The sequence below is a fragment of the Gopherus evgoodei genome, chromosome 20 (assembly GCF_007399415.2).
Source record: "Gopherus evgoodei ecotype Sinaloan lineage chromosome 20, rGopEvg1_v1.p, whole genome shotgun sequence".
NCBI lineage: Eukaryota > Metazoa > Chordata > Testudines > Testudinidae > Gopherus > Gopherus evgoodei.
The window spans coordinates 19383976-19411009 of record NC_044341.1 but is presented as its reverse complement, the minus strand read 5'-3'; the positions used below and the strand labels follow the sequence as shown (position 1 = coordinate 19411009).

Sequence of the window (27034 nt, the reverse complement as noted above, 5' to 3'; positions counted from 1 at the left end):
ATGGTTTCGGTAAAAGGAAATCATGCCTCACCAATCTACTAGAATTCTTTAACGGGGTCAACAAGCATGTGGACAAGGGGGAACAAGTGGATATAGTGTACTTAGATTTTCAGAAAGCCTTTGACGTGGTCCCTCACCAAAGGTTCTCAAGCAAAGTAAGCTATCATGGGATAAGAGGGGAGGTCCTCTCATGGATTGGTAACTGGTTAAAAGATAGGGAAAAAAGAGTAGGAATAAATGGTCAGTTTTAGAATGGAGAGAGGTAAATAGTGGTGTCTCCCAGGGGTCTGTTCTGGGACCAGTCCTATTCAACATGTTCATAAATGATCTGGAAAAAGGATTAAACAGTGAGGTGGCAAAATTTACAGATGATGTAAAACTACTCAAGATAGTTAAGTCCCAGGCAGACTACAAAGAGCTACAAAGGGATCTCTCAAAACTGGGTGACTGGGCAACAGACTAGCAGAAGAAATTTAATGTTGATAAATGTAAAGTAATGCACGCTGGAGAACATAATCCCAACTATACATATAAAATGATGGGGTCTAAATTAGCTGTTACCACTCGAGAGAAGTCTTGGAGTCATTGTGGATAATTCTCTGAAAACATCCACTCAACGTGCAGCAACAGTCAAAAAAGCAAACAATGTTGGAAATCATTAAGAAAGGGATAGATAAGAAGACAGAAAATATTGTATTGCCTCTATATAAATCCATGGTTCGCCCAAGTCTTGAATACTATGTATAGATGTAGTCACCCCATCTCAAAAAAGATATATTGGAATTGGAAAAGATTCTGAAAAGGGCAACAAAAATGATTAGGGATATGGAACGGCTTCTGTATGAGGAGAGATTAACAAGACTGGGACTTTTCACGACTAAGCGGGGATATGATTGAGGTCTGGTGAAAGTAAATAAGGAAGTGTTATTTACTCCTTCTCATAACACAAGGACTAGGGGCTACCAAATGAAGTTAATAGGTAGCAAGTTTAAAAGAAACAAAAGGAAGTATTTCTTCACACAACGCACAGTCAACCTGTGAAACTCTTCAACAGAGGATGTTGTGAAGGGCAAGACCATAACAGGATTCAGAAAAGAACTAGATAAATTCATTGAGGATAGGGCAAACAATGGCTATTAGTCAGGATGGGCAGGGAATGGTGTCCCTAGTCTCTGTTTGTCAGAAGCTGGGAATGGGGGCAGGATGGATCTCTTCATGATTACCTGTTCTGTTCATTCCCTCTGGGGCACCTGGCTTTGGCCACTGTCGGAAGATGGGATACTTAGCTAGATGTACCTTTGGTCTGACTCAGTATGGCCATTTTTATGTTCTTAAAAGTTATACAGAGAGTTGGTTGTGGAAAGCAAATATAGCAATTAGTGAAAATTGTCCCTCATTAATTGAGAATTTAAGATAGTTTGTCCCTTAGAAAATACAATCCATCAGGGAAGTACTTTCAGTTACTTTTTCAACAACAATTAACTAAGGTTTGTAACCTGTCCTTTAAATCAGCTTTGGTACCCAATGACTGGAAGTTAGCTAACGTAACGCCAATATTTAAGAAGGGCTCTAGAGGAGATCCCGGCAATTACAGACCGATAAGTCTAACATCGGTACCGGGCAAATTAGTCGAAACAATAGTTAAGAATAAAATCATCAGACACATAGAAAAACAGTGGACGTAGTGTACTTAGATTTCCAGAAAGCCTTTGACAAGGTCCCTCACCAAAGGCTCTTACATAAATTAAGCTGTCATGAGATAAAAGGGAAGGTCCTTTCATGGACTGAGAACTGGTTAAAAGACAGGGAACAAAGAGTAGGAATTAACGGTAATTTCTCAGAATGGAGAGGGATAACTAGTGGTGTTCCCCAAGGGTCAGTCCTAGGACCAATTCTATTCAATTTATTCATAAATGATCTGGAGAAAGGGGTAAACAATGAGGTGGCAAAGTTTACAGATGATATTAAACTACTCAAGATAGTTAAGACCAAAGCAGATTGTGAAGAACTTTAAAAAGATCTGACAAAACTAAGTGATTGGGCAAGAAAATGGCAAATGAAATTTAATGTGGATAAATGTAAAGTAATGCACATTGGAAAAAATAACCCCTGCTATACATACAATATGATGGGGGCTAATTTAGCTACAATGAGTCAGGAAAAAGATCTTGGCGTCATCGTGGATGGTTCTCTGAAGATGTCCACGCGGTCAAAAAAGCAAACCGGATGTTAGGAATCATTAAAAAGGGGATAGAGAATAAGACTGAGAATATATTATTGCCCTTATATAAATCCATGGTACGCCCACATCTCGAATACTGTATACAGATGTGGTCTCCTCACCTCAAAAAAGATATACAGGCACTAGAAAAAGTTCAGAAAAGGGCAACTAAAATGATTAGGGGTTTTTAGAGGGTCCCATATGAGGAAAGATTAAAGAGGCTAGGCCTCTTCAGCTTGGAAAAGAGGAGACTAAGGGGGGATGTGATAGAGGTATATAAAATCATGAGTGATGTGGAGAAAGTGGATAAGGAAAAGTTATTTACTTATTCCCATAATACAAGAACTAGGGGTCACCAAATGAAATTAATAGGCAGCAGGTTTAAAACAAATAAAAGGAAGTTCTTCACACTGCGCACAGTCAACCTGTGGAACTCCTTATCTGAGGAGGTTGTGAAGGCTGAGACTATAACAGTGTTTAAAAGGGAACTGGATAAATTCATGGTGGCTAAGTCCATAAATGGCTATTAGCCAGGAAGGGTAAAGAATGGTGTCCCTAGCCTCTGTTCATCAGAGGATGGAGATGGATGGCAGGAGAGAGATCACTTGATCATTGCCTGTTAGCTTCACTCCCTCTGGGGCACCTGGCATTGGCCACTGTCGGTAGACAGATACCAGGCTAGATGGATCTTTGGTCTGACCTGGTATGGCCGTTCTTATGTTCTTAACATTCTAACTCATCTCTCATGGTATTGCCAATGTCTGGTGATGTGTTCTAGATAGCTGTCCCTTGACCACCTGATGCCGTCCGACACCATGAGTGTAGCACTGACTGATTCCACATTCCCGCAACACTCAGTCATTACTGAATTCTCATGTGCCCTGGGCTCTGATGATCAGAGTGTGTGTTTGAACCTTATAATGTCTAGCTCTCAAACGATGGCCAGAGGATTGTATTTCTTCACGTTTCGAGCTCAGGTGTTGTGGAAGGCTGGGAACCTCTTCTCAAAGGACACTGTAATGTCCACTGTGACTATCTTCTTCCATTCCACATTGGCAGTAATGGTGTCCAGTCGCAGTTGGCTCTCCATTCCAGGAATGGCGGAGTTAACAGCAACCTTCCCCTCGGGTGGTGTCTCTGATTAGGCGATTCTGGATGGTGTTGTGTCACAGCTGCCAGGCTCTGGAATGGGACTTGCAGCTACACAAGACATGGGGTAATATCTCGCTGGCATAGCCGCATTTCCTGCATCACTTGTCCCGTATCCCATGGCAGACGGCTCTGTTCAGTGGGACGCAGTTGAACTGGGCCCTGTGGATGAACCTCCTCTCAGCAAATCGGGTGAAACTGCCCTTGCGAGGAAGTGGTTGCTGGCATCCCACATACACATCACCTCAAAGGCCTTCCCCTGGTCCAGTTTCTGTTTCAAGATTTCAACACACTGGCAGCGGATGGCATTCTTCAGGATCCTCTCCAGCATGGTTCTGGCTCTCGGAGTGATGATTGTGTGCTCTTGTGTTCTTTACCTGTGGCACCAGGACTCCCAGCTCCTGATGTTCCTCACACCACATCCAGTGGCAGCTGATATGCTTCCCTATTTGTCACATAGCATTGGGGGTACAGATCCAGAGCTAAGCAAAGTTTCCCTCATTTCTTCCAAATCCGTCTTCCAGTGAGCCGTTCAGTTAGATTGTGACATGTTGGTTGGAGGGGGTCCTGGTTATTTGCTTCCTGATGACATCCTGCATTGCACTCTGCGATGTTCCTCATCATGGTGTCCAGGCACGTCGGAAGGTACAAGGCATGAGTGATCACAACATTGCGCAGATCACTCATTTGAGGGACGTTGGAGCCACCCTGCCTGTCTGAGATGTACTGTGGATTTTCCAGTTGCAAAATGGTTTCCCACTGACCAGTAGAAATCCATTGTTTCCAAGCTTCTAGAATGCAGTTGCCACTTGTTTCTCCACTGTCAGTGCAGCTCTTAATGTGGTATTACTGCCCTGCAGTGCTGGGGTGAGCTTGGCATACAGATCCAGGAATCTGGCCTTTCATGTCTGAAAGTTCTGCAGCCACTGCTCATCATCTTGAACCTCCATTACCATATGATCCCACCAATTAGTGCTTGTTTCTTGTGTTCAGAAGCAGTGCTCATCCATCCGCAGCTACTCTGTAAATGCCACCAACAAGTTTTCACTGTGTCCCTCAGCAAACAGTCCTTGAAGAAATTGTCGTGTCCCCCATTGTTACTATGCTTCCTGTGGGTCTGCAAAGCACAGGAGAATTGTGTAGCGTTCATGACATTAGTGCAGAGGTCTGTGGGCTCCCTGTTTCTTATTTCACATGTGCTTCACTCCTTTTCCGTCTGCTACCATGGTCAGCAATGAAATAGTTGGTTTTGACTTTTAAAATGTCATCTTCAGGCTTTAGATTTACACCTTTGAGTGAGATTAATGGAGGTGGGGAAGTTGAGTCAGACTGTCTGCACGTGGAAAAAGGCAACTTTGTTTTACACTTGGATCATGTTTTGGAGACTTTTGTGCTAGAATGTGTTATTTTTTTAAAAGACAAACCAGCAGAATCTGAACATGTCATGTGGCTGTCCATGACATTAAGCAGGTCAGACATTTGACTTAGCTGGATTACAACAGTCAACTTTCCTGTACTGTATGCATTGTTCCTGAATTAACATGGCTACAATGATTTTAGAGAGACAAGGTGAATGATGTAATATCTCTTATTGGGCCAACTTCTGCTGGTGAGAGAGAGATGCTTTTGAGCTTACACAGGGCTTATCTTCAGGTCTGGGAATTGAAACTCTGAGCATATTTCCCATACCAGAAGAAGAGCTCTATATAAGCTCAAAAGCTTGTCCCTCTCACCACAGAAGTTAGTCCAATAATAGATATTGCGTTCTCCACCTTGTGTCTCTAACTTTACTGTTACTGATTCTGCCTATTAAGTTTACCAAGCATGGTAGAAGTCCTTTCTTTTGAGAAATCCTCTGCTGCTGCTGCAGTTTCTGAAGAACAAAATGGTCTCTCTGAATGGGGCACTCTGCTGCAGATGGAGCTATCTGTTTGGAGCTTTTTCTGATTTTTTTAGTGCTCACTTCCCCCGCCTCCATTTTCCAGTTGAAAAAAGTAAAGTGAATGTTGTCTTCCCCCCGCGCTCCGTCCACTTTCTCAAACTTTAAACTTTTTTCTAACTTTTTCCATTGTCAGAAATGTATATAAGGAAGGGAGAGTAGGTTTGTCTTGCTTTAACTTCCCCATGCTTTTTCAGCGGGGGTAAAGAGGGAACAGATGAAAAAAGAAGTCGGGGAGATGTAGAAAAATGAAAATCAACAACCAAAAAGTTTGTTTCTGAAAACTAAACTAATGGAAATTAAAATGAATGGAAATGAAAAATATAATAAGAGAAATAAATGAAAATTTTCATTTCATTTCAACATTTCTTGTAAAAAATAAATTGTTTGAAAAAAAGTCAGTAAAATGCCCTGTTATTTTGACCCATTCTACCCAAGTCCTAGCTCCTTTTCCAGAAGCATAAGTTATACGGATCATGCTAAATACCTGCTTTGTATGACTGTATGATTGTTTGATCTCAGCTTGTACTCACTGTGATGTTATATGATTAAAACATGACCATGTAGATCATTGTTTCTACCACTGTTATATAATTGCAACAAATTTTATACAAAGTGTGTCAAGTAAGGTGTCAATGGAAAAGTAATGATTTGCTGAATATGATTGTTATTCGTATGCATGTATCACTTTTGTATCTGAAGTTATGAATATTAACTATGTACCTGTATTTCAAATTTGTTTGCTCATGTAGTAACACCCACAAGGTATTCAGCCAGCACATTGCAAAGGAACTATATATGTTGAATGGCCCATCAAAGAACACTTAACTCACAATGGGCCATGGAAGATGCCTGTCTACACTTAATGAGCTTTTCCTGAGGATATTCTAACTAGAGTGTGGGTAATAGCTTCTGCTATGACTAAGCAAAGCAGGCATGGACATGTGACTTGCACATATAACTCCAAACCCCATCATAGTTTTCCACAAACTAGAACAATGGGTTTCTCTTCACTTGGCAGAAGCTATAAAAGGCCCTGGAAACATCTCCATTTTGCCTCTTTCCTGCTCTGCTCTCTGGACTATGAACTTATTCTAATGGGTGCATTCTAACCAAGGGACTGAGCACCTTCCAATGATTTGGAAGCAACCAGAGACTTGACTTAAGCCAGCAGTTTATTCCATCATTGCTACAGGCCTGATCCAAGAACTTTGCATTTATTATATGTATTTGATGCCCTTAACTCTCACCTTTCCTTCTTTTTTATAAATAAACCTTTAGATATTAGATACTCAAGGACTGGCAACAGCGTGATTATTGGATAAGATCTGAATTGTATATTGACCTGGGTTTGTGTCTGGTCCTTTGGGATCAGAAGTTCCCTTTGGTTGATGAAATTGGTTTTAAAAAAACCACTCATCATTAAGTCTAGTGGTGTTACAAAGACTGACATGCCTAAGGAGACTGCTTGTTAGCCAGTGTTGTGAAACAGAAGTTTACTTTTGTTGCTCGTTTGGTACATCTTATGGGAGAATAACCACCTGTTTGGGGGGGAGGAGTCTTCTCTATTTCTCAGAGTTTGTCCTGAATTTGGTATTCTCAGTTGTGACCCACTGAGGCATGGTGACACTCACCCTGCCATTTTCTCCTCATCTCTCCACCCTCCTTTTCTTGCCTTGAAAAGAAAAATATATATATATATATTTTCCAGGTTGCTGGCACTCTGGGGCACTTGGGCCTCTAAAGTCTTAAATTTGAAAGAGTCCTGGTTTTATGGCTAGAGGCAGAAAAGTGCTCACCAGATCTGCAAGGCTTGTTCCCCTGTCAGTTGAAATGTTGGCAGTGAGGAGCACTGACAGTCTTCCCACGCTTTCAGGGTAAAGGTGCTGTGCTAAAGAATGAGTGTGTTGTGTGGAATGGTCAGAGGAGGAATAAATGGAATACTTCATCTCCTTTTAAAAAAAAAATTGAAAGGATAATTGCATCCAAGTTTTGACTAGTCAGTGGTTCCAATCAGAGGAAGTCTTCAAGGATTGCAAACTTTTACTGTAATGGGAACAAGTCTGATTTTCAGTGCCTCACTTTGTTCTCTGCATAGTCTTCTTTCAGTCCCTCTTCTAAGGGAATGGCTCCTTAACACTACTTTCTGCTGAAGGCTTCTTACTTGTGTTCTAAAATCTAGAAACAAATATTATTTTCAAGTTTTAAGATTTACTTTTGGTCTAGTTCACCAAGGATTTTTCTATGCCTGGTTTTAACACCTGTGTTTCTTTGCAGGTTCTTGTCACAATATACGCAGACTACATTGCCCCTCTGTTTGATAAATTCATTCCACTTCCTGAGGGAGAACTCAAACAAGCAATTGAAACGATGGCAAAAAGTATTGACTTTCCTTTGACTAAGGTCTATGTTGTAGAAGGTGAGACTTTTAAGTAAACACACAGATGGTGTTCATAAGCCCCTTACTTTTTAGTTTCCTTTTATTTTTATTGTTTTGGGGGCGTTATTTAAGTTTGCCAACTCATATGCTTTAGGTCAGGGCATGTGCTCTAGTTATTTCCATGAAGGAGCATAGAGCTGTTTGTGTTCTAGGGTCAGTACAGTTATAATAAAGTTGCCAGAATGAAAGTTGCTTGTGCAACCTTAATTCAGCATGCCCCCCCACCCCAATACATGTGTATGTATTTTCAGCATTTTATAGGAAATATGTTGTAGAGCAAAGAATAAAATCAGGCTTCCTGGGTCCCAGTTCAGTGCATTAAACAAAGGAAAATCCTTTTGCAACCCTGTGCCTCACTGAATGTCCATTTTCTACAGTTGCTGAAGCAAGTATCCAATGAATGAAATTCTTTCATCGTGATTAAAGGCAGTGCCATAATACATACGTACAAGGAAGTCAAATTAAGGTTACCCAGCAACTTTCATTCTGGGATTTTCTAACTTTTAAGAATTTGACGTTACAACCTTAACATACTTTCCTAGGTTTAAAACCGTCTGAAAATTCATCATGTGGAAACATATCAACCCCACACATGTCATCAACAGTCTGAATCTAAGATCTTTATTTCACAGCAGAGATCTCTACTACTTGAGCTAAGGGAGTATTAGTAGTAGTAGACTGTTACCTTCTGTGTGGACCTGCCGCTAGAAGTGGATGTCATACCCTTTTGCCAGTGGCTTTTCACAACTCTTTGTTAGAAGAATATTGTAAGTTAGGATTCCTGGGTTCTATTCTTGTTTCTGGCAGGGATCTCAAGTACAGTGGTTAGACGGTACAGCAAAGCACATTTATTCAGAAAGGCAATGTGATCAATGTATGAGATTTAGGTTCTATTCATGACTCTTCCAAATGCCACCTTGTGTTACGTCTGCAAAATGGGGTGAATTATATTAGCATGTCTTGTAAGGTATGATACCTTGCTTAAGAATAAGGGCTGTGGAATGCATAGAATTGTTAATACCAGTGAGTAGAAGCCTTTAGACTAGAACCCATGTTGTCTCTTAACTTCTAGCACAACACACCTTCTCTTAGGTCAAAAGGATATTTTGCAGCTCCTGTTTTGCCTGTATCCCATCCAGAGCCATGTACGGCTCTCTAGAGTCTAGGAACAGGTACAGTGGAATTGCCGCGGAGGGAGCGGTGGGGATGGGAATGTGCTTGGTGAAAAAGGTCTATAATTTCAGCAGTGAGCCTCTAACAGGCTCTGCTCATCTTGTGTGAATGACAACTTTCAGAGGCCAAATACAGGTTAATTTTCATGAGGACAGCAAAAAGCACCTCTGACCTAAAGAGTATCCATCCAAATTTTAATTTCGCATTCCACATTACTGAGGCACTGGAGCTCTTTAAAGAAATAGTGGGGGTGGGGCGGTGTTTGAACATTTGCAAAACGACCTATTTTTTTCCCCAACATAATTCTTGGAAATAGCTGAATTGTTGAAATGTACAAAACATTAGACTGAGGTAAAGAGCAAAAATGGAGAAAATTAGCCCAAATTATTACAGTTTGGCAAAGTTCTGAGCAACTTAAAAAACAGGCTCACAATGGAAAGTGTTTGGAAACCTTACCTGATCACTATCATTATCAGCTCTTCCTATTAATTAATTATGGTACTAACTTAAGATCTGATCCAAAACCCCTTGAAATCAATGAGAGCCTTTCCATTATCTTCACTGGGCTTTGGGTCAGCTTTTAGTGTTTAAATCAGTCTTATTAAAACTTTAACAGAGTTAAGGTTGCCTGTTGATAAAACTCAGACTTCTGAAACCAGGAAATGCAGAGTTAAGGTAAATGCCCATACAACCTTAACTTTGCCCCTCTGGAGCTGGCAATAGTCAATGGGAATTGATGATGATTAATGATGGATAGAGGAAAGAGTGGCATCCTGTATGCAAATGTAAAGGAGTTGTAAAAGGATATGAAATGAAAGCTTGGTATTCTGTCAAGGGAGTAGTTTCAGTGTTTGAGCACAGGGCAAGTGCAGGTCGCAGCTGTCCATTACAAGGCAGAGTGGGAGTGTGTGTGTTATGAGTGTTGTGAAGCATTGCTTCAAAGAGATAAGGTTGTGTAGTCATCTCTAATTCTGTATTCCTGATTTTCAGAAGTTTAAGTTTTGCTGAACTTTATGTTCTGGAAAGGGACGAGGTGCTACTGGGCAACCTTAACTCTGCGTTAACAAAGGATTTTGCCATAGAATTTAATTTTTTTAAACAAAAAGATTATTGTTTTTGGTAGGAGCAGTGGCCATTTAGCTAGTTTTGCCTCTTACCTAGGTTTGCAGCTGATATGCTACTGGGCTAGGTAATAATCACAGAATCATCATAGAATCATAGAATATCATGGTTGCAAGGGACCTCAGGAGGTCATCGAGTCCAACCCCCTTCTCAAAGCAGGACCAATCCCCAACTAAATCATCCCAGCCAGGGCTTTGTCAAGCCTGACCTTAAAAACCTCTAAGGAAGGAGATTCCACCACCTCCCTAGGTAACTCATTCCAGTGCTTCACCACCCTCCTAGTGAAAAAGCTTTTCCTTATATCCAACCTAAACCTCCCCCACCGCGACTTGAGACCATTACTCCTTGTTCTGTCATCTGCTACGACTGAGAACAGTCTAGATCCATCCTCTTTGGAACCCTCCTTCAGGTAGTTGAAAGCAACTACCCCTCATTCTTCTCTTCTGCAGACTAAATAATCCTAGTTCCCCCTGCCTCGCCTCATAAGTCATGTGCTCCAACCCCCTAATCATTTTTGTTGCCCTCCACTGGACTCTTTCCAATTTTTCCACATCCTTCTTGTAGTGTGGGGCCCAAAACTGGACACAGTACTCCAGATGAGGCCTCACCATGCCAAATAGAGGGGAATGATCGTGCCCTTAGATCTGCAGGCAATGCTTCTACTTATATGCCTAAAATGCCGCTAGTCTTCTTGACAATAAGGGCACACCATTGATTCATATCCAGCTTCTTGTCCACTGTAATCCCTAGGTCCTTTTCCGCAGAGCTGCTGCCTAACCACTCTATCCCTAGTCTGTAGCAGTGCATGGGATTCTTCTGTCCTAAGTGCAGGACTCTGCACTTGTCCTTGTTGAACCTCATCAGTTTTATTTTGGCCCAATCCTTTAATTTGTCTAGGTCCCTCTGTATCCTATCCCCACCTTTCAATGTATCTACCACTGCTCCCAGTTTAGTGTCATCTGCAAACTTGCTGATCAAAAGGCCTAGCTTTTGTGCAGTGCTTTTCTTCACTAGAGGTCAAAGAACTTTTCATTATCTCGATTTTACAGGAAACTGAGGTACAGAGTTGAAGTGATTTGCCCAAGGTCACCCAGCAGACCAGTGGCAGAGCTAGAAATGGTTCCAGTCCAGTGATCTTTCCACTGGTTGCTAGGTGATTCCTCAGTGCTCCTTTCCCCTTCCTGTACATCTTGTTATAGTGCAGTGGGGATGATGGTCATGCTTTGAAATGTTTGCAGCGTGTAGTGGGTGACAGTGCCAGTGAGAGAAATCTCAGACATTGTCTGTGTCCCAAAATCTTGACAGTTTTATTATATGGTGCTTTCCAAAAGATTTAAGCATCTTAGGGCACGTCTTCACTGGCAGTGCTTTAAAGTGGCTTGTGTAGTCACAGCATAGCACTGGGAGAGAGCTCTCCTAGCGCTCTAAAAAACCCACCTCCACGAAGGGAATATCTACCAGTGCTGGGAGCAGTGCTCCTAGCGCTGGTGCACTGTCTACACTGGCACTTTACAGCATTGAAATTTGCAGTGCTCAGGGATGTTTTTTCACATCCCTAAGCAAGAAAGTTGCAGCGCTGTAAAGTGCCAGTGTAGACAAGCCCTAAGAGAAGACTGGTGTGAGTGTCTTTCTCCTTCCTTTGCCCCACCATTCCCTGCCAACATTTCTAAGTCACCCTCCCCTTCCAGTCCAGTTAGCACCCAGAACACAAAAACAGCATAGCAGGCTCAGAGAGGTGTTAAGTGATCCATTCATCTCAATTAGATGTTCTTAGCTGAAAAAGCATACCCAGTGGAGCTAAATATAGCCTGAAACAGTAGCTCTGAAACATCAACTGCTGCATTCATGGTGTTCTTTTCTCCCCTCCCGACTGCAGGAGAGTTTCCAATTTGTGTTATGCATTCCCAGTTTCAGCCATGTGTTCTTGGTGCCTGTTCTAAGCTCCCCACCCAGAGGGACAGGGCTTCCACAGATCGTGGCTCACATGGGGGGATCAGAAGGAAGAGTCAGACCCCTATAGAGGAGTCAGACCCCTATAGACTCCCTACTCCCCCATTTACAGAGGAGGAGTAGGGAGACGGGCTTAGACACCTTCGTGTCCCCCGTTCCCCTCTCTCCCCCCCGAAAGGCAGGCTTCCCAGATCACAAGGAGAGCCAGGAAGAGGGGCCATACCCCATAGATGGTCTATGGGTCCCCAGATTGGGGTGCAAACATGGGTGGGTAATGTGGGGCTGGGAGGTGCCTCTGCTCCTATTCTCCCCCAGTCGTCCTGTCACCACCAGGACCCCCATCCCAGTGTCCCACCCCTCCCTTCCCCCATGAATCCAAATAACCTCTCTTCCTCTCACTGCATCCCAATTCCCTCTCCCCCTATTACCACCTACTCTTCCACCACTAATCATGCTTCCCTCCCTGGGAAGTTACACATTTGCTCATGTAACTTATTTTAAAAACAGTTTAATTACCTTCTGAATATTCTGCTGTATTCAGATTGTATTTCCCTAAAATAAGCCCTCTGACAGATTGGCGCCCCTTTTCTTTTTATTTCATATTTCTGTCCTGGGCTGGATTTGAATTCACAGTGTCTGGAAGCTATTTAGATTCAGTAATTGGTATATTCTCCCTTGAGTCATTCAGGTCTGGTGATGTAGAGTTAGTTTCCAGATAGTTAACCCCTCTCTCTCAGCACTTGCTTGGTGTAATGTGTTTGACATGCCATCAAGCATTTAAGAGGGTGCCTTTCCTAACAGAAGAACTAAAGTCTTTGGCTTATAAGGTTATAATTTGATTTCCCCCCAAAGGGCTAGTGGGTGGCTAACTCTCAAGCACCTGAGACCCTGGTGTGATCTCAGCTCTGCTTTGATCCCTGTGAGCAAAAATTCATTGCTAGATATATGAACTTTAAGAAAAACTGTTTTTTGGGATGGACTCTGTCTTGGGAACCCCTGGTTCAAATGACCCCAAATTTGGGTCACTGACCAAACCCCACACTCCCATGAGGCATTCCAAGTAACCATACAGATTTTAGAGCACTTACAACATTTGGGCTTTAATAATTCCTAAAACTAGCAAAAATTACTCCACATATTTATGAAACAGCGTTTTTGAACAATTTTCTGTTTGTAGCAAATAAAGGATTTAGTCCTCAGTATGAACTATCCAAAAGAGGAAACATATTTTAAATGCAGAAATTTGAGTTTCCCAGTAGCAAAAGGAGCCTTAGGGTTATGTCTACAATATGAAGACTATAGCAGTATCACTATGTCACCTTAGCTATGCCAACATAACCCTGTAGCGTAGATGCAGCCTACACTGTCAGAAGGGGGTTTTCCATTGGTACAGAAACTCAATATTCCTGAAAGACAATAGCTATGTCAACAAAAGGATTCTTCTGTAGACATAGCTGCATCTATATGAGGGGAGGAGGGTCAGGTCATCATAGCTATTCTAAAGTGGTTGTGTGCCAGTATCAATGTAATCAGGGTCCCTGGTCTCATACAGCTTAACTCTTTTGCAACATTAATTACATAAATTTATAAAGCCAGAAGGCACCATTGTGATTATTTGCGGCATCATGCATAAGCTTCTCCCATGCTGAAGAGTAGCCTGTACTTGTGGAAGTGGTGCAGGATCAGGCTATCAATGCTGGCCTGATGGGCAGTGCAATAAAATTATAGGGAAGATGATGTGAAGGGCTTTGTAGTTAAGAATAAAAGTTTGTGCTTGACACAGTGGAAGAGAACTGAGTCAAAGATTAATCAAAGATTATGGACTTGAGGGACAGAAAGGATGAAGGTACCATTTCTTCACTGATTTAGAGATAAGATGTGCAGGGGAGAGCTTCTAGGAAAAGATCAGGAGCTCTATTTTGACTATGTTAAGTTTTAGTTGCTGGCTTGATGTCCACTAGGAGTTTTCAGAAAAGGAGATGGAAACATTAGTTTAGATGGAAGGAGATTGGTCTCTAGTAAAGAGGTAGATGTGAGTCATCAACATAAACTTGGGGACATACAAATTTCTTAATTTCATAGAGATTAAGGTCAGGAGGGACAATGAGATCATCTAGTCTAACCTCCTGTATAGCACAGGCCATTAATTTTCACCAAGATACCCCATATTAAGTCCGAAGACTTTAGTTAGACAAAAGCATTTCAGTTCTCAGGAGATTAAACTGTGTGCCACAGGGAGCCACCAAGGTGCCACCAATGCCCGTGGTCCCTGCAGTGACAGGAGATTGATTAGGTGAGATATGCCCAGATGATCACAACAGGTGAGCCATACTCTAAGCTGCAGAGATAAAAATGCACCTCTTCCCCCAGATCCCTGCCAAATTGACCACGTGAAAATTCCTTTCTGACTCCAGATATGACTATCAGTATCACCCTAAGTACGTGAGCAAGATACTAGTCAAGCATCTAGAAAGAGGATTCTCTATTCCGTCTTAGAGCACTGCCCACTACATGTAGCCTCCATTCCAGCTGTGGCCGATCTGATACTTCAGAGGAAAGCAGAGAAAAAAAAAAGGCAAGAGAGATTGAGAATACATCTGGCCACTTGTGTACTGGGGGAGAGCCGGGGAAGATACCTTCCTGACCTGTGCTGATGACCATCTGAAGCCCTGAAGCATGAGATTTGATTATAGATGTTAACTTAATGCAGAGCTGTAAGTGTTAATTCCCAAGGCCCATGAAGGAAGGGAATGAAGGGGGTTCATAGATCCACTGTTTCCAAGGCTAGATGGGACCACTACAACTATCCAGCTCAACCCCAGCACTCAGGATGCAGAACTTCTCCCAGAAGCTGGATAAAAGTACATTTTAAAAAAATATATCTAGTTTAGTCTGAAAGGCTCCAAGCAATGTTGAACCCATCACCTCCCCTCATAAACTGTTCCAATGTTTAATTAACCTCTCAGTTAGGACATTGCCTCTGAATTAAAGGTTGAATTTCTCTAACCTCAACTTTCAGTCATTGCCTCTTGTTATGCCTTTGTCAGCAAGGTTGCAGAGTCCTCCACTATCAGATATCTTTTCCATGTATCCAAGTACCAGAATTGCCATTCTAAATCAGACCCGTAGAATCATAGATGATTAGGGTTGGAAGAGACCTCAGGAGGTCATCTAATGCTCAAAGCAGGACCAACCCCAACTTAATCATGCCAACCAGGGCTTTGTCAAGCTGGGCCTTAAAAACCTGTAAGGATGGAGATTCCACCACCTCCCTAGGGAACCTGTTACAGTGCTTTACCACCCTCCTAGTGAAATAGTTTTTCCTAATATCCAACTTTGACCTCCCCAGCTGCAACTTGAGACCATTGCTCCTTGTTCTGTCATCTGCCACCTCTGAGAACAGCCGAGCTCCATCCTCTTTGGAACCCCCCTTCAAGTTGCTGAAGGCTGCTATCAGATCCCCCCTCACTCTTCTTCAAACTAAAGGTCCATCTAGTCCAGTATCCTGCCTCTAACAATGGCCAGTACCATATGCTTCCAAGGAGGGTGTAAAAAACCCCACACTAGCAGAGATATACCACCTGGACCAAGTGGCTTTTTAAATTGGTGCTTTGTTCCAGTACTATTTCTTCTAAATCCTCATGTGTCATCCAGGTTAAATGCTAGTACCTCATCTTATGCTTTACCAGTTAAAACACTGGACAATAATCAGTCAAAAGACTGTGTTTCAAAGTTGTAGTAACTAAAACAGGTAATGCTACTTTTTATGCAAGCAGCTTGGTCTGATGGCTAGAATAATCAGGAGACCAGAGTTTTATTTCCGGCTCTGTCATTTGGCTGCTGGACAGCTTGGGCAAGTCGCTTCACCTCTCTCTTCTTCAGTTTTCCCCATCTGTAAAATAGAGATAACATTACATAAGATTTGGGTATTATAATTTTACCCACCCATTCCTTCTTAAATAGTTGGTAACCAGGGATTTAAATATTCACATGACTCCATCCACCAGGTTTCTATAATAGCAACTATTGAAGAATTTTTCTCTCTCACACAAATTTCCAGTCCTTCCAGTCCAGGCTCTTAACATTGATATCTACGAGAACAATTAAAAAAGTGTTCTTTTCACATTCTGTGATACCTTAGTTTGTTACGTTTGTGACACTTTGAGTCTGAGTTATGTCTGGTCTGTCCCCTGCAATTCGCTACCATTGCTCTAGTTAATTCCCTAGTGATATTTCCTATGGTTGTCACACTAAGTACTTCCTATCAGTGTGGTACATCTAATTGTGTAGACGTATGTGGTTCTTTCATTTTGTGATCACAGCCTCTTTAATGCTGCATAAGGCTGAGTCTTCACATAGTTTTGTACCAATTTGAATTATTTTGGTTCAGAGTGTGCCTTTTATAATGAAACTAGTGAAATCAGCATTCATCATGGTGTGGATGCAGTTATATTAGTATGAAGGTGCTTATACTGGTATAGTTTATTTCTGTACCTGTAAAGGAGTAAGCTACATTGCTATAACAACTTTTACACTGGTATACTAGGGAATTGTATCGCTTTATACTGGTTTCCAACAGATTATAGTTATAGTAGCACAAAATCCATGTAGTCAGACTCTAAATTTGGTATTTTCAAGATTACAAACTTTCGTCCAATGCAGCTGCTACTTGCAGTTTATGCACAGGAAGGAAAACTCTCCCTTCAGGAGGGAAGGAAAATGTAGCACATCCCTTGAAGATCACAATAACTGTTTTTTCACTAGTTATGATGTTACCAGAGTTGGATTATACGTCTAGCAGGAAAGTGCTCTGGTTGAAACTCCTGTTCACTGCTCAGGAGTTTGCTTTAGAACTGTCTTTTATACATAAATATTTCCTTTAAGAAGTATCTGTACCTAATCTACTCAAGCAGCAAAGAATCCTGTGGCACCTTATAGACTAACAGACGTTTTGGAGCATGAGCTTTCGTGGGTGAATACCCACTTCCTCAGATGCATGTAGTGGAAATGTCCAGGGGCAGGTATATATATGCTAGCAAGCAAGCTAGAGATAACGAGGTCAGTTCAATCAGGGAGGATGAGGCCCTGTTCTAGCAGTTGAGGTGTGAAAACCAAGAGAGGAGAAACTGGTTCTGTAGTTGGCAAGCCATTCACAGTCTTTGTTCAATCCTGAGCTGATGGTGTCAAATTTGCAGATGAACTGAAGCTCAGCAGTTTCTCTTTGAAGTCTGGTCCTGAAGTTTTTTTGCTGCAGGATGGCTACTATAGTGTGGCCAGGGAGGTTGAAGTGCTCTCCTACAGGTTTTTGTATATTGCCATTCCTAATGTCTGATTTGTGTCCATTTATCCTTTTCCGTAGAGACTGTCCAGTTTGGCCGATGTACATAGCAGAGGGGCATTGCTGGCATATGATGGCGTATATTACATTGGTGGATGTGCAGGTGAATGAACCGGTGATGGTGTGGCTGATCTGGTTAGGTCCTGTGATGGTGTCGCTGGTGTAGATATGTGGGCAGAGTTGGCATCGAGGTTTGTTGCATGGATTGGTTCCTGAGCTAGAGTTATTATGGTGCGGTGTGCAGTTACTGGTGAGAATATGTTTCAGGTTGGCAGGTTGTCTGTGGGCAAGGACTGGCCTGCCACCCAAGGCCTGTGAAAGTGTGGGATCATTGTCCAGGATGGGTTGTAGATCCTTGATGCGTTGGAGGGGTTTTAGCTGGGGGCTGTATGTGATGGCCAGTGGAGTCCTGTTGGTTTCTTTCTTGGGTTTGTCTTGCAGTAGGAGGCTTCTGGGTACACGTCTGGCTCTGTTGATCTGTTTCCTTATTTCCTCGTGCGGGTATTGTAGGTTTGAGAATGCTTGGTGGAGATTTTGTAGGTGTTGGTCTCTGTCTGAGGGGTTAGAGCAGATGTGGTTGTACCTCAGTGCTTGGCTGTAGACAATGGATCGTGTGATGTGTCCAGGATGGAAGCTGGAGGCATGAAGGTAGGCATAGCGGTCGGTAGGTTTTCGATATAGGGTGGTGCCAGCAATGGCCCTCTGCTATGTACATCGGCCAAACTGGTTTTCACACCTCAACTGCTAGAACAGGGCCTCATCCTCCCTGATTGAACTGACCTCGTTATCTCTAGCTTGCTTGCTAGCATATATATACCTGCCCCTGGACATTTCCACTACATGCATCTGAGGAAGTGGGTATTCACCCACGAAAGCTCATGCTCCAAAACGTCTGTTAGTCTATAAGGTGCCACAGGATTCTTTGCTGCTTTTACAGATCCAGACTAACACGGCTACCCCTCTGATACTAATCTACTCAAGATTTTCCTCTGACTGTTTTTTTGGAAGCTCAGTTATAATATTTTAAATACACACACCAACAATCAAACATGAGAAACTCTCCTGAAAAATTTTAACAAGAGATATATTTCTTACACAGAGCTAAACAAAAACTATATAAAACTCAAGGGGCATAATTCATATATTTTTAAGGCCAAAAAAGGACTGTGATGATGATCTTGTCTGGTCTCCTGCATTACATATGCCTGAGAATTTCACCCAGTGGTCCCTGCACTGATAGATATCCAGTTGTGATTAAAGACCCCATGTGATTAAGAATCCACCACATCCTTTGATAAATTGTTCCAATGGTTGATTACTCTCACCATTAAAAATGTATGCCTTCTTTTAGATTGAACTTATCTTACTTTGCTTCCAGCCTTTGGATCATGTTACGCTTGCTAGACGAGAGAGCCCTTTACAGTCAGAAACCCTCTTCCTGTGTTTGAGCTTAGGCTGTGCACAAAGCATCTCTTAATGGTGTTTTTAAATAAGCTAAATAGATAGAGCTTCGTTAGACTCACACTGTGACGCATGTTTCTAGACCTTAAATCATTCTTGTAGCTTCTGTGGCCACAGCATTCCAGTAACAGTCTCACTAATGCTGTATGCAGTGGTAATAACACCTTAATATTTTTTAGTTCAGTGTTCTACTCTTATATATGCACCTGTCAGATATGCTGTTAGCCATCATGTTTCACTGGGAGCTCACATTCAGTTGGTTTCCACGAGGGCCCTAAGTCCTTTTTAGAATCTCTGCATTTCAGGATAGTCTTCCATCCTAAGAGTGTGACTTAACTTCTTAGTTCCTAGATGTATGACGTGTATTAACCTATACTAAAATGCATGTTCAAGTTAGTCCAGCTTTCTATTCAATCCATGTTGCTGTGTAGAACTGACTCATTCTTACTGTTTACCACTCCACCAATTTTTGTGTCATCTGCAAACTTTTCTGGCAAGGAATTTATATTTTCTTCCCTCTCATTGATAAAGTTTTCATATAGAAGTGGACCAAGAACACATCCTTATAAGACCCCAATAGAAATATACCCATTGCATAACTATTCCCCATATGGAATTACTCTTCGAGATGTATCAGCTAGCTAGTTTTAAATCCATTGAATATGATGCATTGATTTTTGTATGGTGCTAAACTAAAACTAAAAAAAATTTCACATTTAAAGGCTATTTTCATACAGAGAAAATTTTGTGCCACATTGTAAGTCCTTTTCAGAACACAACCTTAACTGTGATGTTATGCACAGTGCCTCTATAAAAGGTTTTACAGTATGTATGTAGTACAGTAATAGATTAAACAAACCTAACGGAGTGTCTAAAAATGTGCTTGAACCTGAGATTTAATGCATTTTGCAATGAATCAATGCCTACTGATCTCATGGTGGAGAGGAAATGCCCTTGAAAGACTTAAATAGAAGGTTGCACCGTTAATGCACACAAAGTACTTTGACCTATGTTTTTAATGTGAATTTTCACCCCCGCTAGGTTCCAAGCGTTCCTCCCATAGCAATGCTTATTTCTATGGCTTCTTCAAGAATAAGCGGATAGTTTTGTTTGACACCCTCCTGGAAGATTACTCTGCACTGAACAAAGATCACCCAGAGGGAGAAGATGGTGAAGATGATGACACAAAGTCCAAAGTCAAAGTGAGCTTTATTTTTGTTCTCCTGTCATGTAATTTTCCTGGTTCCCCAGCGAGATTCTCCCTTACATCTTCTCCATATTCTGTTGTAGGATTGTGAACCTGTAAAAACAAAACCTTGAAAGTATTTGTAACTTCATGATTTATTTACAAGAGACTCTCTGAGACACTGGTACAAATGCACTTTCTAAGATTGTGGATGGGTGCAACACCAGGAGTTCTAGAATCTTGGCTCGAGGTTCCTAAAAACCTCTTGAGAACTCTGCTGGCCTCTCTCTCCACCTCAAAAGTTCTGGGTTCTACCTTCCTATACCATTTCTTCCCTCATTAGACCTTGGTATATCCCTCACCTGTATCTATCTTCAGCTGGAGACCTGATAAATTTACTTTTATCCCCATTAAAAAATCTTTTCCAGGCTGTCAGCAGCATGTTTTCATATTGAGTCTTGAGGGACTGGCAAAAAGATTCCTGACTTCAATCCAGGAAGGGCCGTCAGGGGCGGAGAGGGAGTGGGTTGGTCTCCTGGTTATATTTCAGCCGTGGGGCCAGAAACAGACCTGTTCTGCAGAACAAAGTCTGCATCTTCAGAGAGTCAGGATAGCAAATGTAATCCACCAGACTGAATTTGTAAAACTGACTTGAACCAAAAAAGTAGATTTCAGTCCGCCCCAATTATAAAGGTTATAAAGGTTTTGGGGAAATAGTTCAGACTTGAACTGTTTGGAAGAACACATTTAGATGTCTCCAAATGATGTGTTCTTCAGTAGTATAAGCACATTTATTTTACAAAGACTGATTGCACAGTGATAACTTTCTCCACCATCCTGTATGTCAGGCTGGACAGTATTGTACCAGCAGAGAGAGGACAAGGACAAAACAAAATCTAGGACATCCTCAGCATTATGAAGATAGCTGGCTCAGCAGAGTTTTCTTCCAAGCAGCAGATAGTCCTTTCTGTGTCCACTAGAAAAAATCATGGAGGATAGGTCCATCATTGGCCATTAGGTAGGATGGGCAGGGATGGTGTCCCTAGCTTCTGTTTGCCAGAAGCTGGGAATGGGCGTCTGGGGATGGATCACCTATTCTGTTCATTCCCTCTGGAGCACCTGGCATTGGCCACTGTCAGAAGGCAAAATACTGGGCTAGATGGACCTTTGGTTTGACCCAGTATGGCTGTTCTTATGTTCATACCTGAACAAGAATTTTCCTCAATCTTCTCTTTTTGCTTCTGTCTCCTCTATGGAGCACTCTGGGTAGGGCATTGCACCATCTCTGTGTGTCCAGCTTCCTTTTAGTTAATGTCTCCTGGTTTTCAGTAGCTCATTTTGTTGTCTCCTTGCCTAGAGACCAGAATTTTTATTTTAGAGGTATATTAAGGCCCCCAGACATAGCAAATGAGAACAAACAGATAAAGCTCAATGATTATTCATTATATTGTTAATTTAACTCATTCAGTTCCATTATAAGTGGAGAGACATTATAAAAGTTCTGTATAAAAGTGTGTCTATGTTGATAGAACCATCTGCTGATAAATAAGACTATGTAGTATAATATATGGAGATATACCTATCTCATAGAACTGGAAGGGACCCCGGAGTCCAGCCCCCTGCCTTCACTAGCAGGACCAAGTACTGATTTTGCCCCAGAGCCCTAAGTGGCCCCCTCAAGGGTTGAACTCACAACCCTGGGTTTAGCAGACCAATGCTCAAACCACTGAGCTATCCCTATCCCTATTCAGCTATCACTGAACTATTGTTTAAAAGTTTGTAGCTTCATTAATGGTTATTAGGCACAGTCCAGCTCCTATGAGTGAGTCCCTATAAAAAAGGGGTAGAATATTACAAGAGGTTAGTTTTTACTTGTATTCCTCTGCTTGTAAGAGGAAAATAACTGCTTTCTGAGCTGGCATACCATGTAGTTTGGAGAAAACAGAACAGCAGACAGGAAATTGATTACTCATGTTATGTGAGATGTTTGAGATTTTTCTCTCGTTTTGCACAGAGTAAGAAGCAAGGATGCAAAAATGAAGAAGTTTTGGCAGTGCTTGGCCATGAACTGGGTCACTGGAAGCTAGGTCACACTATCAAAAATATTGTCATCAGCCAGGTAAATAGTAGTATATTGGTGGTATTCCTGAAGCATTACTGTGTTCAACAATCCAGAATTGTCACACTCCATGGTTCACACACAATCATGCTGCCTGCAGCAAATGAACTCTTCTGGAAGGGAAGGTCTGTAGCAGGCCTTGGGCCATTCAGATGTCTTTGTGTCCAATGTCCTACACTAGCATCTTCGCAGCTATTTGGGGATGGTATTGTAAACCCATGGCAAAGTGCCCAAGTTGGCACTTTATTCCTGTCTACTTTGTCTGGCTCCCCTACTTCTTTCTGAATCTGAAACAGGATCGATGCCTGTTTACAATTCCCATCTAGAGTTCTGCATCCTGCATGCAACTCCTCTACCAAGCACATCCAGTCACACTCTCAGGGAATGCAAAGCTTAGTACAGTCCAAACAAAGAGAGACAACAGCCAGCGTTTTAGTCCTCCTCTTACTACAAAACATCCCCCTATCCCCCAAAGTCTCAGCTTCTCTCATGTTCCCCAAATCGTTCCTCTACTACATCTTTTTGAAGTTCTGGATTCCCTGAGTGGGGTGTGTGTGTTGCATTTTCCATCATGCTCTAGAAGAATGGTGTTCTACTCCCGACAAGAGTGCTCTGTAAAATGGCAAATGAAATTTAATGTGGGTAAATGTAAAGTAATGCACATTGGAAAAAGTAATCCAAACTATACATACAATATGATGGGGGCTAATTTAGCTACAGCGAGTCAGGAAAAAGATCTCGGAGTCATCGTGGACAGTTCTCTGAAGATGTCCACGCAGTGTGCAGAGGCGGTCAAAAAAGCAAACAGGATGTTAGGAATCATTAAAAAGGGGATAGAGAGTAAGACTGAGAATATATTATTGCCCTTATATAAATCCATGGTACGCCCACATCTCGAATACTGTGTACAGATGTGGTCTCCTCACCTCAAAAAAGATATACAGGCACTAGAAAAGGTTCAGAAAAGGGCAACTAAAATGATCAGGGGTTTGGAGAGGGTCCCGTATGAGGAAAGATTAAAGAGGCTAGGACTCTTCAGCCTGGAAAAGAGGAGACTAAGGGGGGATGTGATAGAGATATATAAAATCATGAGTGATGTGGAGAAAGTGGTTAACAAAAAGTTATTTACATATTCCCATAATACAAGAAGTAGGGGTCACCAAATGAAATTAATAGGCAGCAGGTTTAAAACAAATAAAAGGAAGTTCTTCTTCACGCAGCACACAGTCAACTTGTGGAACTCCTTACCTGAGGAGGTTGTGAAGGCTAGGACTTATAACAGGGTTTAAGAGAGAACTGGATAAATTCATGGTGGTTAAGTCCATAAATGGCTGTTAGCCATGATGGCTAAGGAATGGTGTCCTTAGCCTCTGTTTGTCAGAGGATGGAGATGGATGGCAGGAGAGAGATCACTTGATCATTGCCTGTTAGGTTCACTCCTTCTGGGGCACCTGGCATTGGCCACTGTCGGCAGACAAATACTGGGCTAGGTGGACCTTTGGTCTGACCTGGTACGGTCGTTCTTATGTTCCCTTCTACTTGGGGAGTAGAGCACTTCCCCATGGTCTCCAAAATGAGGTAACTGGACAGGCTGCAATGAAAGGGCCACCCCAACATTCTGAATTGAGGTTGCTACCCTTTTTTGGAACCAGTCAAGAAATAACCACAAACAAAGGTCAAACTGAAGTAATACTGAGGGCTGATTTATTGTTTGCTTCCCTTATTTACGCAATTATACTCGCACACACATTCCATGCATACTGATAACAGGCCGCAGACGCGGGTGCTGCTTTTGATCTTAGGTGACTGAGACTGGCCAGGTTCCAGCTTCCCAGAGATCGAACCGCTAGGCGACGAGAGTCACCAAAGCCCATTCGGGACTGCAGGAGGGCTCTGCTACTTCTGGTCTGGTCCTGAGTTTTTGCTGTTGTGGGTTACCTCTCTCTGGCCACTACTGCCATAGGTGTATATGCAGTCCCATACGCACCTTGATTGTCCTTACATGGTAATATTTTAGTTTAAGCCTTGCAACTGGTTTCATACACTCATACTATCTCTCTCACTCCTCACATATTGATTACATATTCATAACCATGAATACAACTGGTAGTATAGCTTTAAACAAGCCCCTCACATCAGCGACGACTTCCATTGCTGTTTGTGGTTCAGACAGAAAACTGCAAACTGCACTTTAAGAGCATGGTGATGCTGGCATAACAGAAAGTCTACACAGACACATTTTAAAAAGCAGATGTAGGGGGCTGTGGCTGCCCCTCCTCCCTATGGAGCAGGAGCTGCTCCTGCGTGGCAGAGGCCAAGCCATGGACGGGGCTGCATCTGGCTACAAGGTCTGACAAAATAAGTTTACTCATGCAAACCAATCTAGACAATGCACAAGAGCTAGAGAAACATTCCCCAAATCTCCCTTGCGCTCCAGCATTGTCTAGTTCGAACAGTTTTCTGTCTTCATAGAAGATATCCAGTATTCCGTTCTAAACTGCTGTTGATTACCAGACTCTGGGAGAATTCATGCAATCTAGCTGGGTGTGGGGCTCCACATGCTGTTGTGCTGAGTGATAATAGGGCCAGGAGGGATTTGCTCCTTGTCACCAGCAAGGCATTGTGAGAGACAGCCCAAACTGGAAAGATAAAGGGGCACAGCGGTCCCACAGTCCCAGGCTGCACCCTGGAGATCCCGTTACATAAAGAAGTAGGAGAAAAAAGTTACAAGTCAAGGGGGAGATGATGAGCACCTGGGTGAGAGTTTTAGCTGTGTGGATAAAAATAAAATTCCTGAAAGGAATAAATGGAGACTGATCCCAAGTGGTAACCTGACAGTGACGACATAATGTGGAACATCTGTGGTGACCAAGATAAAGAAAGCAGCAAGTGTGCTGCACCCTGGGATGGGACAGGAGACAATAGCAAAGAATGCTCGGGAACTGTCATGTAGACTGCCAGGGAGCAAACACGAGCAATTTTGATGGATTAAGGGATGATTCCAGAACGTTGGGAAGGGAACTCAAGATAGGGTTATTGTTGGGATCTTCAAAGATTTTTCCAGCACCTCCCTCCCCTTGTGCATATGCATTATGATTCAGTGTTTAATTATATGATCACAGGCTGTTTTTTCAGCAGGACTCCTGCTTCTGAGCATCTCTGTAATAAGCATTTAAGCAATCATTTTGTGGATGGTTGAAAGGATTATATTAATGAGAATATTCTGTTTCCTCTCTTTATAGATGAACTCCTTCCTCTGCTTCTTTTTGTTTGCAGTATTAATTGGTCAGAAAGAACTCTTTGCTGCATTTGGTTTCTATGAGACTCAGCCCACCCTGATAGGACTGATGATTATTTTCCAGTTCATTTTTTCACCTTATAATGAGGTAAAACTTAGCTTTGTGAAATGGCCTCTTAAAAAGATATACATTTGAATATCATACTGTGTTTTGTTGATAATCACTTCGCTAATGTGTTATTATTTCAGGGAATAGTTTGAGGTTTCTGATTGCTAGATTGTTATTTCTTTTTAATTTATTCAGGTTAGTGATTTGTCATAGTAAATTACAATAAGCCTCACAGTCTCTGACTGCAGGGTGTAAAACACTACTACAATTCAAATAATAAGTAAGTGATCCCGCTGGTCAAAGTGAAAAAAGGGAAATCATGAATTTTTAGTAAAAATCCCAATGCACAGGTTGCATTATTCAAAATAGCCTGTTTTTATTTTCAGTAAAAGTAATTTACAATAATTTTCACATTTAATTAACAGTTAAGACTATTTTAAAATTGCTACTCTGGTGCCCATCATTGGAGCCTTGCAGCACCTACTGCATTCCTGACTCAGTCCCGGGACTACTTGACAAAGCACTAGCGCTTTCAAGAGTTCCTGCTGTTTCAGTTTCCTCTGCATCCAGTCTCTCACTTGGCAGCCGTGTCGGTCTAGCTGTTACTATGGCATCTGTCTGGTCACACACACCCCAAAGCATCAAGCTAGGGATATTTTTTTTTAAATTGAAAGTCATGGAATCCATGACTCCTGTGACAATCAGTACAGAAATGCAGTTTTACTGATTTTGTTTTCTGAAACTTGAGGGCTGTTGCAAGAAAATGTTCTCTGGTAAAATGGCTACTGGTTTGCTTTTTGTTTGTCCCATCTGTTGTTTATTTTTCTCTCAATGTTTACTTATAGCTCAGTGAGTTATGTTGTGTTCTGTTTAGACTTTAAGGCCGGAAGAGACCATCATAATCACCTACTCTGACCTGCATATTGTGGCCACAGAACCTCACCCACCCACTCCTCTAATAGGCTCATAACCACTAGCTGAGTTAGTGAAGTCCTCAAATCTTGATTTAAAGACTTCATGTTACAGAAAATCCACCATTTACAATAGTTGAAATCAGCGACCCATGCTGCAGAAGAAGGTGAAATCCCCCCCAGAGTCTCTGCCAATCTAACTAACAGAAAATTCCCTCCTGACCCCAAATCTGGCGATCAGTTAACACGTGGGCAAGACCCACCAACTAGATATCTAGGAATAACTCAGAGCTGTTCCCCTCTAGTGTCCCATCTCTGGCTGTTGGAGATATTTGTTTGTTGCACTGTCATTTCTCTGGAGAGCGCTATGTTTTCAGACACCAAAATGAAATAAGATACAAGAGCTGCAAAGGCTGTCAGAACTTGTACATTCCTGCCTCACTTCCTACTATCCCCTTGGCCTTTCTGAACCCTAGTGTGAGGGAAAGGCAGCAGGGCAGTTAAGTTTTAAATTGCCTCTTTCCTCCACCCCTTCAAGCCCTACTGACTTCTCTTGCTCACTTTCAGCTCTCACTTTGCATTGAATTGACCGTCAGTATATCAGTGCTTTTATTTATGTAATGTTAGTGAGTGTGGCCTCTGGATCACAAACTGTATTTGGAAAGGCAGCCAGGTTCA

General features: G+C 42.1%; 1 protein-coding gene across 2 annotated transcripts in view; it reads left to right on the top strand.

Moving 5' to 3' along the window:
• Positions 1-27034, top strand: part of ZMPSTE24 (zinc metallopeptidase STE24) — an 80627-nt gene that overhangs the window by 40954 nt on the left and 12639 nt on the right. For both annotated transcript variants that reach the window (XM_030538893.1, XM_030538894.1), the window contains exons 6-9: positions 7587-7728; positions 19835-19995; positions 21994-22098; positions 25341-25484. In XM_030538893.1, the coding sequence (XP_030394753.1) occupies positions 7587-7728; positions 19835-19995; positions 21994-22098; positions 25341-25484 (552 nt within the window). The remainder of the gene's footprint in view (positions 1-7586; positions 7729-19834; positions 19996-21993; positions 22099-25340; positions 25485-27034) is intronic.